The 15,498-nt window shown below is 39.1% G+C and overlaps 1 protein-coding gene across 1 annotated transcript in view; it reads right to left on the reverse strand.

Annotated features, from left to right (window-relative positions):
• Positions 1-4,413: 4,413 nt before the first annotated feature.
• The window catches only part of LOC130930468 (uncharacterized), a 48,994-nt gene continuing 37,909 nt past the window's right edge, over positions 4,414-15,498 (reverse strand). The window contains exons 29-40 of the mRNA XM_057858440.1: positions 13,853-14,000; positions 12,994-13,286; positions 11,529-11,630; positions 11,134-11,284; positions 10,778-11,058; positions 10,289-10,405; positions 9,770-9,914; positions 9,420-9,697; positions 9,226-9,339; positions 8,806-8,953; positions 8,636-8,734; positions 4,414-4,784 (exon numbers count right to left, since the gene is read on the reverse strand). Of these exons, the coding sequence (XP_057714423.1) occupies positions 4,732-4,784; positions 8,636-8,734; positions 8,806-8,953; positions 9,226-9,339; positions 9,420-9,697; positions 9,770-9,914; positions 10,289-10,405; positions 10,778-11,058; positions 11,134-11,284; positions 11,529-11,630; positions 12,994-13,286; positions 13,853-14,000 (1,929 nt within the window). The 3' untranslated portion in view covers positions 4,414-4,731. The remainder of the gene's footprint in view (positions 4,785-8,635; positions 8,735-8,805; positions 8,954-9,225; positions 9,340-9,419; positions 9,698-9,769; positions 9,915-10,288; positions 10,406-10,777; positions 11,059-11,133; positions 11,285-11,528; positions 11,631-12,993; positions 13,287-13,852; positions 14,001-15,498) is intronic.

A 15,498-nucleotide genomic window follows, 5' to 3' on the forward strand; every position in this document is an offset into this window, starting at 1 on the left:
TGATTTAGGACACAGCATATCCTTTTTATAAGGACAACTTTAAAAAGGAATCTGCGTGGAGCGGAATCGCGGAAGCTATGAAGATGGACGGTGAGTTACTCAAGTTATGTAATTTAAAACGGTAATTACAGTCGTTAAAATATTAGGACAACCCGTTGTCAGGGAAATTCAAGTTTGAACTCCAAGACAAGTGTCAACTCGATACCTCGATGAGAAGTGAATCAGACCAACCATAGGATTGCCTGCTTCGAAGACTTTACAAACATGATATATCAAGGGTACAAAATGATGTGATTCAGCCAGGAGCTGTGATCACCCAGAAGTACAATAGAGGCTGGACATTTATACTGTTAAAAGGGCATTACCCAAGGATTCTTACTATGAAACGATACCTATGAAAACGAAAATGAAACTTAAGTATCAACTCTGGTGGTTTACCACAGAAAAACATAGTGACTTACAAGCTTGAGAACCTGGCCCTGGCTGGTGCCAAAAGGGAATTAAAATGAGGAAAAAGTCCACAGGAACCCTTTTGTATTATGTTCAAAGAAATACAGCACACAAACATGGATGAATACAGTCAAATTAATATAGTATCACACCAGTTATGTGTTTTACAAGCATGAATAAAATTTTACACCCATGAAATATTCAGTTTTTAAGAAATTCACATATCAAAGTCTGATCTTGTTTTTATTTATCTCTGGAAAAGTGTTTTAATTGCAGGTAAAAAACAAAAATTAACATTGGTTTACTCATTACACCAAATATAGGGTGTTCCAAAATGGTTGACCCCATTCTAAATGCCCATATCTCGGAAGCTACTTGATGTATCTTAATCAAACTAAATACACTTTATGTTGAAGGTCATAAGTTTTATTGGTTAAATTTACAAAGAAAAGTACAAATATTTGTTGGTTCTGTGACAGATTTTCATAAATGTTCAATATGAGCGCCGCCTGTGACTCTGCACACGTTGAATCTTTATTCGAGCTCGTGCCAAACTCTTTGAAATTTTTGGTGCGTAGTCCTAATTTGTTTTGTAGTTGGTGCCTTCTTTGCAAAATTTGTGAAGAAGGCAAGCTGCATGGTCTTCGGTGACTGAGTCCGAGCATACTCTAACACGCAAAATGCCTTTTGTTTTGAAGTGAACGGCATTTCTTAACCTGAAAAGAGAGAAATGCCAAACGTTACACACAAAAACTTGAAGCGTTTCTACACAAGCTGTGAAAATTTGAGGTTATTCCAACGAAAATTGTCAAAATTAATGGCCTACGAAATGGGGGTCAAACATTTTGGAACACCCTGTATATCAACAAAGATGCATATTCTAACTGAGGAAAACGTTACTACACCCTACCACCTAATAGCTACTGTTACACCCTTTGGCTGAAATAACGTCCGTGAGACGCTTTTTGTAGCCATTTACCAGTCTTTAACATCGGTCTGAAGAAAGTATGCCCCACTCCTCAACACAGAATACTTTCAGCTGTGAGATGTTTGAGATGTTTCTTGCATGCACAGCCAAATTCAAGATACCCCACAGGATGCCAATGGGATTAAGATCTGGGTTTTGACTCGGCCATTGCAGGACTCTCCATTTCTTCCTTTTCAGCCAATCATTGGTGGATTTACTGGTATGTTTTGAGTCATTGTCATAGTACAGGGTACAGTTTCACTTCAGCTTTATTTTTTTTCACAGATGATCTCACATGTTCCTCAAGCATCCTCTGATACACGATAGTATTCATGGTGGATTCTATGATGGTGAGCTGCCCAGGTCCTGCTGCAGCCAAACATCCCCAAACCATGACATTTCCACCTCCATGCTTCACAGTTGGTATGAGGTTCTTTTCCTGGGATTCTCTATTGGGTTTACGTCAAACATGTCCTCTGTTCTGGTGTCCAAATAATTCAAGTTAAGATTCATCTGTCCAAAGAACATTATTCCAGAAGTCTTGGTCTTTGTCTACATTCAGTCTGGCAAACTTCAGTCTAGCCTTCGTGTTCTTAGAGAGCAAAGGTTTCCTTTTTCCTTGCACTCCTCCCATGAAGCTTAAACTTGTGAAGTCTCTTTCTGATTGTAGAGGCATGCACTTTCACATCAACAGTGGCAAGAGCCTGCTGTAGGTCCCATGATGACATTTTAGGGTTTTTGGAGACTTCTTTCAGCATCTTGCGGTCTGCTCTCAGGGTGAACTTACTTGGATGACCAGACCTTGGCATTTTGTCAGTTGTTTTGAGCGTCCTCCACTTGTAGACTATTTTCCAGGTAGTGGAATGGCAGATTTGATATTCTTTTGAAATCTTTTGAAATCCCTTACCAGACTCATTAGCGTCTACAATGTTCTTTCTGAAGGCCTTAGACAGTTCCTTTGATCTCGCCATGGTGTTTTCTCTCAATTTAACAGCCAGTGGCACAACAAACTAAATGTGAGGTTTAAATAAGGCAAGCCTCCTTCAAAACACTGGGCAATGATGTTCTAATCATGTGCTACACTTGTGTGTGACTGTAGCCATTTCAAGTGGGATTGAATTGGGGTCTCCTAATTTATTTGTCAACAGAAATTGCATTTATTTAAAATTACATTTTACAGAAAGTTATAAAAAATCATTTTCTTTTTAGTTTTAATTGTTTTTTTTACTTGAATATCTCGAGATTGTTAAAATTTATATTAAATATCCATATGACCAAATATGCTTGGAAACCCTATGGGAGCCTGTGTGTTTTCTAATTTTTCATATGACTGTAAATAGAATATGGGTTGTTGACGTGGTCGGGGTGTCAGAAACCCATGGTAAAAGCAAAAAAAAAAAAAAAATTCGGGGAAAAAAATGTTCAGTCAAATCAAGTCCACCTCTCCCTCTGCTTCTCTGTTGAGGCCAGGCTCCGTGTGTTTGTCGTTGTTTTTAACAGTGTTGTTAATCTTACTTTAAAAAAGTAATTAATTACAGTTACAAATTACTTCTCCCATAAAAGTAATTGCGTTAGTAACTCAGTTACCTGAATGTAAGAGTAATTAGTTACTTGGCAAAGTAACTGGTGATAATTTTCATGTTTTTTTTTTTTCCCATCAAAAAATAAAAAATAAATAAATAAAATAAAAACAGGTCACACAATGTGAAGTTTAGAGGGTTTTTGGGACAATTGGCCCTAGCCCAATTCTTTACCCTAAACTAAACACAGGGGTATTGCGGATATTGCGATAACTAGATAGTAACCTTTGCTATGTGTGGATGTTATTTAATGTTGTGAATCAACCTGTTAAAGTTGTTAAAATTGCTCCCATTATTGCATTAGTTCCCTTCTGTCTATTATTGACATGTGTAAGTTTTAAAACTGTTTCATCATTTAAAGATAGATTTAGGTTAAGTTTTGCCTATTTAGGAGCATTTTAGATAAAAAGTTACTTTGGTTCGCTAGGAAGGTTCTCTACAACAGAGCCTTCCTGAGAAGTCTACTGCTTTAAGATGGCGGCTGTTTACTAACGCTTCTAGTTCTTTGTTATACATGTTGCGAATGCCGCCGTGACTGTCATTTGCATCTAGTTCTGTATATATGTGATATCTACCGACGCATCATGTGGGCGTAGTTTGTGGGCTATCGGCTACAGTCAGGTATTATTGGAGCCACCTAGCATAGTAGCATCGCGTTTGCAATGGCGTCACACTCCCTTGCCTCCTTCCCACTCCTGCCCTGCTCTCTCGTCTCCATGAGTCCATCTTTTTCAGACTTTTCTCGCGCCAGTCAATCAACATCGTAATGCATAGTAACACACGCCTTTCCCGCCTCGGTAACGGCGTTGCCAAGATGAGAAAAGTAATTATTTAGATTACTCACTCCTGACAACGCAGCCGGTATGTTTTGTCGTATTTTTGATGTACTGCATGCAGTCAACATGGAGCCTGGTGGATCCGCACCGCACACGCATCCGGTATAATTTGGCCTTTACTGCTATAAAATAACCGAAAATTAAGCCCTGTGGTTTCACATGTCCTACTTTCTCGCTACACCGCCAATGGTTATATGAATTGCCTAATTGTTTTTTTATTTTTTTTTATTTTTTGTATAATCCCACAAACAAATAGCAATGAAAACAACCTCCTAAAAATGAGCAAATGACCGCTATTGTCTGAATAAAAATCTTCGGCTGAACCATCAAGGCGTTCCATCTTGAGGCGAGGCGGCGGCACCTCCCTTTATTTAATTTAATTGCACCATATTTACTCAAGCATTTATTCCCAAGCATTGTGATCAGACATCCCACGTGCAATGAAGACTCAAAATGTCTGCAAGTTTGTATTCCCAATGAAATAAAAACCACAATGAATTAAAAAACCAACAGTCGGAGAGTGTTTTCTAGTTATGTACTTATACTTTATTCATGTAGTTTTCAGAATACATAAATATTTTACATTGCTTGCAAAAAAATCTAATGAACACGAATGATATATGTTTGTGAATAAGGTTAAGTTTATTCCAACAGTTCAAACTTGTCAGACCAGAAATATTTCATCGAGTCTAATGAGCTGCTTTCATGATAACTGCCCCCGTTGTCCAAGATCTACACAAATCCCACACAGTTACATACTGACATACGTATAGTAGTCAAAAAGAAAATGTAAACCTGATAAAAAACAACAACAAAACAATGTTTTCACAGGTGCACGGCAAGAGCTGTTGCTGGAATAAGAACTGAAGGCCTCCTCGTTCGCCGCTTTTATGTTCTCTTAGCCTCGCAGCAAAGCCAGAAGTAAGATAATGCTCGGCAGAAGCATCATTGCTGCATGGAAAAGACAATTTACAGTCAGTTTTCATTAGCTTTGTATTATGACTTCAATTTGACAATTGAAATTTGCCTTTATAATTGTTGGCGAGGCTGTTGTCCAACTTTACTTGTAGGGTAAATTACATACCCTAAGATTAAATCCTCAGAATCCTCAACCCTGGGAAACATATTCTTTAGACTCCAAAAAGCACTTTCTTAGTTTAGCTCAAGTAGTGAAGTAGTGATTCATCCTGTCAGGAAGTGTTAGGAAGTTAACCTCTAAATTTTAGAGGACTGACTAAGTGTTCATTCATCTGGGAATGTATTATACTTATTTATGCTTTTCTCAAATGTATCGTTACGTTGCATCAATAACATCAATAATGCATTTTGTCCAAATGATAGTGTTTTTCTGATCTAGGGTGACCAAATGTCCTCTTTTGCTCAGATATGTCCACTTTTCATGTCCTGTCTGTGGCGTCCGGCCGGGTTTTATAAATTAATCGGTTTTCATTATTTTTCTCGGGACCAATTAGCGTGTATTGAAAGTAGAATACTACGGGACTGTGCTGCCTGTGACGTGTTCGCAGAGAGCCTGCCTATTTGTTCTTATTCTACTTTAGATACAAATTTGTGCATGCGTGTGCAGTCACAGACTGGCTTTATCATGGCGTTAACTGTAAATTCTCATTCACAAACAAACCTTTGTCACGACAGGAGCTCACAGGCTACAGGTACACTTGCTAAACTTCCTTTTTGGCAACTGTTGACTTCTGTAGGAACTTTGTACTGGCGTGATCGGATAAATCCAGTTTGGTGTCTCATCGTTGCGCTGCCGATGATTGTAAACTTTTATCGCAATGTTTGATTTCCCCTGGGCTACTGGTGCTCGCTAATAGGGTAGCTATCAGTGAGCTAAGATGCGCTCCGCATTAAGGAAAATGTAGTTTTGAACTGTTGCGTTAGGAAACGTGCTGGGTAAATAGTTTGTCAATTTATTTCGGTTATTGTTTGTGTGCAATCTACAACCCTTAGCAAAAAGTATGGAATCACCAGTCTCGGACGAGCACTCACTCAGACATTTTATCATGTAGAACAAAACTCGGGGGAAAAAAAGCTTGAAAAAAATAATGAATTAGTTCAAAAGTGCAACTCTTTAGCATTCAGAAACACTAAATTAAAAAACGTGGTGTTCAGTAAATGTTACTTTTATAGAACAAGTGCATGGAAATATTTATGGAATTACTCCATTCTGAGGAAAAAAAGTATGGAATCTTGAGAAACAAAGAAATAACAATCAAAACACATCTCTAGTATTTAGTAGCACCACCTCTGGCTTTTATGACAGCTTGCAGTCTCTGAAGCATGGACTTGTTGAGTGTTCTTCATCAATTTGGTGCCAACTTTCTTTGATTGCAGTTTCCAGATCATCCTTGCAGGTCGTAGCCTTGCTGTGGACCTTTTTTTCCCCAATTTCCACCACAGGTTTTCAATAGGGTTGAGGTCTGGGCTATTTGCAGGTCATGACATTGACTGGATGAGTCTTTCTCCAAGGAATGCTTTAACAGTTTTAGCTCTGAGGCATGATGCATTGTCATCTTGGAAAATGACATTTTCAGTCCAAGGGATAAGAAAGCTGTCTAAAATTTCAATGTAAAGTTGTGCATTTATTGAAGATTTAACCACCGCCATCTCCCCAGTGCCTTTGCCTGACATGCAGCCCCATATCATCATGAACTGAGGGAATTTTGATGTTTTCTTCAGGCCGTCATCTTTGTAAATCTCACTGGAACAGCACCAAACCAGAGTTCCAGCATCATCACCTTGTCCCCTGCAGATTCTTTACTCTTGACACCTTGTCCAATGCAGATTCTTGACTCTTGACAAGGTGATGATGCTGGAACTTTGGTTTGGTGCTGTTCCAGTGACATTTACAAAGATTACTACCTGAAGAAAACGTCAAAATTCCCTCAGTTCTTGATTATATGGGGCTGCATGTCAGGCAAAGGCACTGGGGAGATGGCTGTGGTTAAATCTTCAATAAATGCACGTTTACATTGAAATTTTAGACAGCTATCTTATCCCTTCAATTGAAAATATATTTGTCAATTTCCAAGATGACAATGCATCATGCTAAAGAGCTAAAACTGTTAAAGCATTCCTTGGAGAAAGACTCATCCAGTCAATTTCAAGGCCTGCAAATAGCCAAGATGTCAACCCCATTGAAAACCTGTGCTGGAAATTGGGGAAAAAAAAAAAAAAAAAAAAAGGTCCACAGCAAAGCTCCGACCTGCAAGGATGATCTGGAAACTGCTGTCAAAGAAAGTTGGCACCGAATTGATGAAGAATACTCATCAAGTCCATGCCTCGGAGACTGTAAGCTGTCATAAAAGCCAGTGGTGGTGCTACTAAATACAAGAGATGTGTTTTGATTGTTATTTCTTTATTTGTTCCTCATGATTCCATATTTTTTCCTCAGAATGGCGTGATTCCATATATACATATTTCCCTGCACTTTCTCTATAAAAGTAACATTTAGTGAACACCACAATGTTTTTTTTATTTAGGGTTTCTGAATGCCAAAGAGTTGTACTTTTGAACTAATTCATTATTTTTTTTCAAGCTTTTTATCTGAGTTTGTTCTACATGATAAAATGTCTGAGTAAGTGCTCGTCCGAGACTGGTGATTTCATACTTTTTCTAGGGGTTGTAGAACATTGAATGAGAATACCAATTGAGTGGGAAGAACAATTTGTCAACGGCAATTGTCGTGATGTGTGTGTGTATTGTCTGAAATACATTTCCATGGGTCTGCATTATATTATTATATTCTTTTATCGCTACTTAGTTTTTTTTTTTTTTCCGTTTTTATTGTTGTTGTTTTTTTTATAGGAAGAATAAAGCCTGTAGAGTAACCTCTGAGAATTTGAACTGTTCTATGGTTTTATACTATACGAAAATATGTATATACCGTATATTTTTACATAACTGAATTTGTCTATCCAGACGGAGAAGGCAGACTATAAACATATTTATTATAGTGATATAGTCCCCCTACAGTGAATTTTGAGTAAAATTCAAGTATCTCGAGGCGGAGCCGAGTGTCCTCTTTTTTGGAAATCAAAATATTGTCACCTTAGTCTGACCAGAACTGCTCTAAAAATCAAGACAATGTTTTTTCATTGACCCGACCACACAGTGCGTTGGGATATGACCACTTTACGTAGATACTGAAACTCAGGAAACAGGTCAGATACATTCCTATTTTTGTAATTTTTTTTGTTTTTTTTTAATTGACTGCCAATAATGGCGAAAGTATTCCATTTTGACTTTGAGAGCTGGTAGCGATCATTTGAGCAAAGGCACTCAAACAAAACATGATCTTTTCATGGCAGCCAATGACTTAATTGCAGAATGCTCTGTTGTAGAACTCTACTCATGAAAAAAAACTAAAAAATCTCATGCTAATTGGAAATATATTTTCCAGTTGCTTAACTCACTTATTGCCAGTGACTGTGACCGATGTCCAGTCCATTTGAAATGGGGGCTGAAAATGGATTGGATCTTTGTCACCGTCAATGGCACTCAAACATGATCATTCACTTCCAACCCTCCTAGGTCAAAGGTATTGGAGGTCTATTGCAGTCAATGACAGCAAATGAGTTAAAACGCAACTGGTAAAAGTGAAATCTATACAGTTTTGGAAAAGTTATGTTGATAGGTCATGGTTTTGGATTTGGCTCTGATAAAAGTGGTTTGTTCCTCAATGACCACAGTGTCTCAAATTGAGAACCCCAGGAACGGAACATCAGAAACACAAATGCTCAAGACTCAAGAATGCTGCTTAAAAATACAATTACGGTTACCATTGCTGCTCTTTCCTGTCCAGGCGCCACATATAGTTCCGTTCGGTGAGGTGAGGTTCACCCTTGCGGTCAGAAGGATGTTGAATTCCATGGGCAAACCTGAAAAATGACAACAGAGGATGGGACCTCCCAAAGCGAAACGTCTTCCATTTAAGTGTCTTTTGACTTACCTGTACTTTCATTCAGTGTTCCATTTGCTAGAATGACATCTGCGAGACTCCCGTTGGTCTCCCATTTTGAACTGCCATTTATGTTCAGGATGTTGAACTGGCATTGGATTGATCTCCCGTCAAAATTGGTCTCCAAATCACTCGTTCTCTGTGGATAAAGAGTGGTTGTTCAGTGCAGACAATTGCCAACATTTAATTTAGTAACAATAAGCAAGAACATCTTGACTTTAGGTCATTGTAAGTTTCCGACCATGCTAGGGGATTGTCCTCTCAAAATTGATAAAACTCACTCCAGAAACTTTGAGGACCAGTTGAGTGGAAAATTACAGAACATTTCTCCATGACAATAGTGAAGCTTGGATGGCATAGCTGTCTAATTAGGTTTGAGAGGGGACAAATAAAAATGCCAGCAAAACTCACCCTGTCAAGACAATTAAAGGCTTCGCCTATGTTTGCGTTAGTGTTGTCTCTACTCAATGTCTGAAAGGATCTTCCATTAGTAGTGCCTCCACAGAGGAAAACTGAGCTTGAGCCCTGTGGACAAATAAAGGAAAAACTTGTGATCAACACTTGATTCTTGCACTTACTGGTTCTGATCTGGGGGCGTGACTGACCACCGAAGCATTCGAGGACAGTGCTAGTGCAAAGAATCCCATGGAATATCCTCTAAGTCTGACGGTCATATCGAAGGTAATGTTCTTTGGATTGCTGGTGTTGCTCGACATGAATTGACACATGTTGTCTTCTAAGGGGTTGCAGCCCTTTGGTTCTGACAGACACAAGTTGGTTTCATTGCAGCCAGCCCTGATAATGTTTAACTCAGTTCCATCGTTAGGTTTCGTAATGTCTATGATTCCGCTGTCCAATTGGATATCGAAGCGACCTATAACGTCTGCAGAAAGGAAGTGAGGTTAGAAATGCCTTTGTCATCATCATGGCCAGCAGATTTAAACATCTCACTTACCACCGTCAATTGTTCCATTTCCCACAGAAACATTGAAACTATTGGAAGACTGCCTGGTGCTAACTGTGTTGCTGCCTAGGTTAACGATAGTGAAGGTACATTGGATGGACGTACCGTTCACGAAGCTGCAGACATCAACTATCTCCTGGGAAGGCAGAGATTGAATAGACATAAAGCAATTGAAGCGTTTAATTTAAACAAGGGCCTACATTCTCAGTACATAATTCACCCTCAGAACTAATTTGGAGTATGTTGTGTTCCGAAGGAGAATAGTTTGTCGCGCGTGTTTTCGGCAAGGAGACTAGAGACACGAGCGGCCAAACACGAGACACGAACTAAACTCAACGAGCAACGAGACTCACCGAAATAATTCGCTACAGGCCAATGAAGGCTTGACACGCTAGTAATTTGGGACTAACTAGAAATTCGAATGTAAGACTTTTGACTGTTACATAAGTGACTTAGGCCAACCTCTGGTAGCTAGCAGTGAAGTATGCGGAAAAAAAGTGGAAGACTCACCTCGTTGGATTCATAGAAGTCCATGCTGGTATTGTTGGTATTGTTCATGACCAGTGCTCGGAACACAAATTCGTTGTTACTGCCGTTTCTACCACAGACATATATATTGGTGATGTTCTAAAAATAGAGACAATGGATACTCGTGGATTCTTGTCAGCCATAGAGATTGATGAAATCCTATGACGAATGCAATCGACAAAGGGGAAATTTTTCTGACGCCCTGAAACGTCTTCTTTGTATTTGGGATTCATAATATTAAGACTTTTCAATTTGTTGATGACAACATTTTTCTGATAAAGTTCTATTTCGTTTTCAAGTATTTCCAATAAAACCATATTAACCAATTTTGGATTCTATTTGATGGTCATTCTTGTATTCACAAAATGCCAATCAATTCCTATGAATCTTAATTTAAAAAAAAAAATCACATTTTTTTTCTCACAATCCCTGAATCTCGGTCTATTCAGAACAGCTTCTGGCATGCCTTACCTGCGCATCACTCTGTGTGAGTCCCAAGGCAATGTATCCAGAACCAGAGGAATCTCCGTCCAGCTCCACTGTGACATTCAAATTTCCGTTCATGGCGCTGGTTTCCAATGACGTGAATAAACAATTGGGAGCCTGGGGGTTGCAGTTTGCTGGGCTCTCGATACACAATTTGGTTCTTCCGCAGGCCATATTGTTGATGTCTTTTGGAAGAATTGTGCCATTAGCTTCGGTGAGGTTCACCCGACTGCTGGTCAGCCTTTCCATGAAGCCCTCGATCTCATCTGAAGAAAACCATGAGTGTTTTACACATTGGTGTGTCCACCTTTATGTACAAATCCCTGAAACAATTCACCAACCGGTAGTACTGTTCACTGTGACAGTTCCCAGGACAACAATGGCCGTGGTCCCGTCCCGCGTCTCGCCCCTCATTCTTGTGTCAACATTTGGAATAGTAAATTCACATTGGGACTGGTTCTCATTCAGTGCGGAGCGCGCCAGAATTGTGTTCTGTGAGTTGGATGAAGAAAGAAGACGGATGTGTACAATAAACTGTGAACATTGCAGAAACAACAAAAATTCATCTCCATTCATGGCCATAAACGTCCAAATGATTTCGATAGGAGGGGCCTGCGTTAATCATTCACTGTTGGCCTCCGAGTTCAAAATTGATTGGCCGTCCATCACATCCATTTAACATTATATCATCACACATGGCATTTCAGGACCGAAAAACCGAGAAATGAATGCTTACCCTCATATTTATTTGTAGACTACCATTCGGGTATCTCCTCGCCGTGTTGAAAAAAAATCCCCCAGTGCTGTTGCGTCCACAGATATATAGCTGGGTGTTCTCCTGTATTTCCGTGAAAATCAAAATGTTAATTCATTTTCAGCAATATACTAACCTAAAAGAGATTATTTGCAAAAGTCGCTGTGTGTAAATACAATCATTTGATTTTATGATAAAAAGTTGAGAATTTTGGCAATTCTAGGAAGGCCTCTTTGCATTTTGAATTCACAAAATTCATTTCCTGCATTGATGGTGGTAGGCGCCCAAACATTTTTGACTGGATTGGATGCCCTTAATGTCAATGGCAGCAAATAAGTCAAAAAAACAACAACAAACTATTCTCATTATTTTGGAGCTTCTTTCTACCCAAAGTTTGACAATTCGACAATGTGAGCCTGAGTGGTTGTATGTTTAATTGTACCCTGTGATTGGCTGGCAGCCATTTCAGGGCGTATCATGCCTCCTGCCTATGGTTAGCTGTGATAGGTGCTATCACCTCTGCGTCCCTCGTGACTCAGTTGCCACCTCTCAGAAATAGAAATACGTGACCCCCCCCCCCCCGTCCCCAAAGCTGTACAGGCAGGAAAAAAAAGAGACATCCCCAAACTCCTAAAATGCATAGAAATGTATCTATTCATATATATTCCGTATTGGTTCAATACGGAACGCAACATTTAATTCCCAATTACGGATTGTTTCTTATTTCAAGGGACAGGTGGCAACCCTACTCGTGAGGGTACATAGCAAAGAAGATGAATGAATAAAACTGCAAATCTGACTAATGTGTTTATATACTCCAGATTAGGGCTGCAGCTATTGAATATTTTAGTAATCGAATAATCGATGGACTATTTAGTTCGAATTATCGAGTAATCGGATAAGGAACATGAAAAATTAAAATACCTGAGCTGAGCCTCAAACGGTATAGATTTTTTTTTTAATGAGGATATGTACAACAAAAGAACAATCGGCTAACTTACAAAGTCTGCTAGCTTAAATGCCATAAAATGCTAAAGTTTTTTTTACAATGCTCTTAACAAATGGTTCATACACATTTTCCTACAAAAAAACCCGGCTAAATATACCTAAAAACTAAATTATGAATGCATTAAAAAACATTAGCTCAAACAAAAACTTAGCTTATGTTGGTCTTAACAGGGAGCATTTGGATTCAGCCATGTGAAAAGAGGCAGACCAGAGAGCAGTGTATCCACCCTAACCAATAAAACTAAATGTAAAGACTTTCAAAATAAACCATTACAACACCACTTTAAACGAATACTCGAAGCAACAAAATTTAATTAGAATATTTCTTTCTAATTGAATACTCGAGTTAATCGATTAATCGTTGCAGCACTACTCCAGATAATTTGCATAAAATTTTTCCGACCAGTGATCGAATTTAGCGAGCCTGATCGTGTCTCACCTCCATGAAATTCTGCGTGAGACCGAAAGCAATTGCTGTACTGCTTTCGCTGAAGTTCCCACTCAATCCGACATTCAGGTTGAAGCCAGCCATAGAGGAGCTTGCATTCAAGGATGAAAACAAGCAGGTTTGGTTGTTCACTGGGTTGCAGTCTTCTGGTGTTTCCAGACACTGGACGTAAATGCCGCAGCCTTCACGAGTGAGATTCAAGGGGTCCATCATAATTCTGCCCATCACGTCGGTGAGGTTCACACGACCGAAGTCCTTATCAAGCATGAAGTTCTCTGCCGTGTCTGAAAATGGCATAATCTTGAGTTTAGACATGTTGGTTGCACGCTAGCAGGCATTTGTCCCTTGACTCGCATCTTCACGTGACAGCAGCACAGTAATCAGCATATTGATCTGTCTTTAAGCTACTGAAGACTAGCTAACTGGTAATTCCCATGAGTTGCCTTTAACTTATTAGTCAAATTCATTCAATCATCGCTGCCAAGTCTCCCAGTTCAAATGGATTGGACATCTATCATCTTTAATGGCAGCCACTGAGTTTAGACTGACAAAATGTGGAACCACCTGATTTCTACTGTGTGGCAACAATATACATAGACTTGTACTGCCCATGAATTGATTCCCTTCAAATAATTTCTGGAATATTCAGAAATTAATACACTGAATTTGTCAAATGGAGAACGTGCTTCTTTGGGTATAAGGTACTGATGACATAAACCTATTCGAAGCCTCCTGCATGGCGTGGTCCAGATTCTGACGTTTTTTAGGAACCCATTTGATGGATTACAGGTGTCAATGAAGCCACAACCTTTAAATTACCTCTTACCCTCCCAAAAAACGCACTACTTACCGTTCATATAAAAATATACTCTGCCCAGTACGACGACAGCTGTGGTCCCGTCCATCGTCTCATTCATCATTCTTGTGTCAACATTTGGAATAGTAAATTCACATTGGGACTGGTTCTCATTCAGTACGGAGCGCGCCAGAATTGTGTTCTGTGAGTTGGATGAAGAAAGAAGACGGATGTGTACAATAAACTGTGAACATTGCAGAAACAACAAAAAATCATGGCCATTCATGGCCATAAACGTCCAAATGATTTTGATAGGAGGGGCCTGCGTTAATCATTCACTGTTGGCCTCCGAGTTCAAAATTGATTGGCCGTCCATCACATCCATTTAACATTATATCATCACACATGGCATTTCAGGACCGAAAAACCGAGAAATGAATGCTTACCCTTATATTTATTTGTAGACTACCATTCGGGTATCTCCTCGCCGTGTTGAAAAAAAATCCCCCAGTGCTGTTGCGTCCACAGATATATAGCTGGGTGTTCTCCTGTAATTCCGTGAAAATCAGAATGTTAATTCATTTTCAGCAAAATACTAACCTAAAAGAGATTATTTGCAAAAGTGGCTGCGTGTAAATACAATCATTTGATTTTATGATAAAAAGTTGAGAATTTTGGCAATTCTAGGAAGGCCTCTTTGCATTTTGAATTCACAAAATTCATTTCCTGCATTGATGGTGGTAGGCGCCCAAACATTTTTGACTGGATTGGATGCCCTTAATGTCAATGGCAGCAAATAAGTTAAAAAAACAACAACAAACTATTCTCATTATTTTGGGGCTTCTTTCTACCCAAAGTTTGACAATTTGACAATGTGAGCCTGAGTGGTTGTATGTTTAATTGTACCCTGTGATTGGCTGGCAGCCATTTCAGGGCGTACCATGCCTCCTGCCTATGGTTAGCTGTGATAGGTGCGAGCACCTCTGCGTCCCTCGTGACTCAGTTGCCACCTCTCAGAAATAGAAAAACGTGACCCCCCCCCCCCCCCCCCCCCGTGCCCAAAGCTGTACAGACAGGAAAAAAAAGAGAAATCCCCCAAACTCCTAAAATGCATAGAAATGTATCTATTCATATATATTCCGTATTGGTTCAATACGGAACGCAACATTTAATTCCCAATTACGGATTGTTTCTTATTTCAAGGGACAGGTGGCAACCCTACTCGTGAGGGTACATAGCAAAGAAGATGAATGAATAAAACTGCAAATCTGACTAATGTGTTTATATACTCCAGATTAGGGGCTGCAGCTATTGAATATTTTAGTAATCGAATAATCGATGGACTATTTAGTTCGAATTATCGAGTAATCGGATAAGGAACATGAAAAATTAAAATACCTGAGCTGAGCCTCAAACGGTATAGATTTTTTTTTTTTTAATGAGGATATGTACAACAAAAGAACAATTGGCTAACTTACAAAGTCCGCTAGCTTAAATGCCATAAAATGCTAAAGTTTTTTTTACAATGCTCTTAACAAATGGTTCATACACATTTTCCTACAAAAAAAACGGCTAAATATACCTAAAAACTAAATTACAAATGCATTAAAAAACATTAGCTCAAACAAAAACTTAGCTTATGTTGGTCTTAACAGGGAGCATTTGGATTCAGCCATGTAAAAAGAGGCAGATCAGAGAGC

Source organism: Corythoichthys intestinalis, chromosome 14 (genome assembly GCF_030265065.1).
Source record: "Corythoichthys intestinalis isolate RoL2023-P3 chromosome 14, ASM3026506v1, whole genome shotgun sequence".
Taxonomy (NCBI): Eukaryota; Metazoa; Chordata; class Actinopteri; order Syngnathiformes; family Syngnathidae; genus Corythoichthys; species Corythoichthys intestinalis.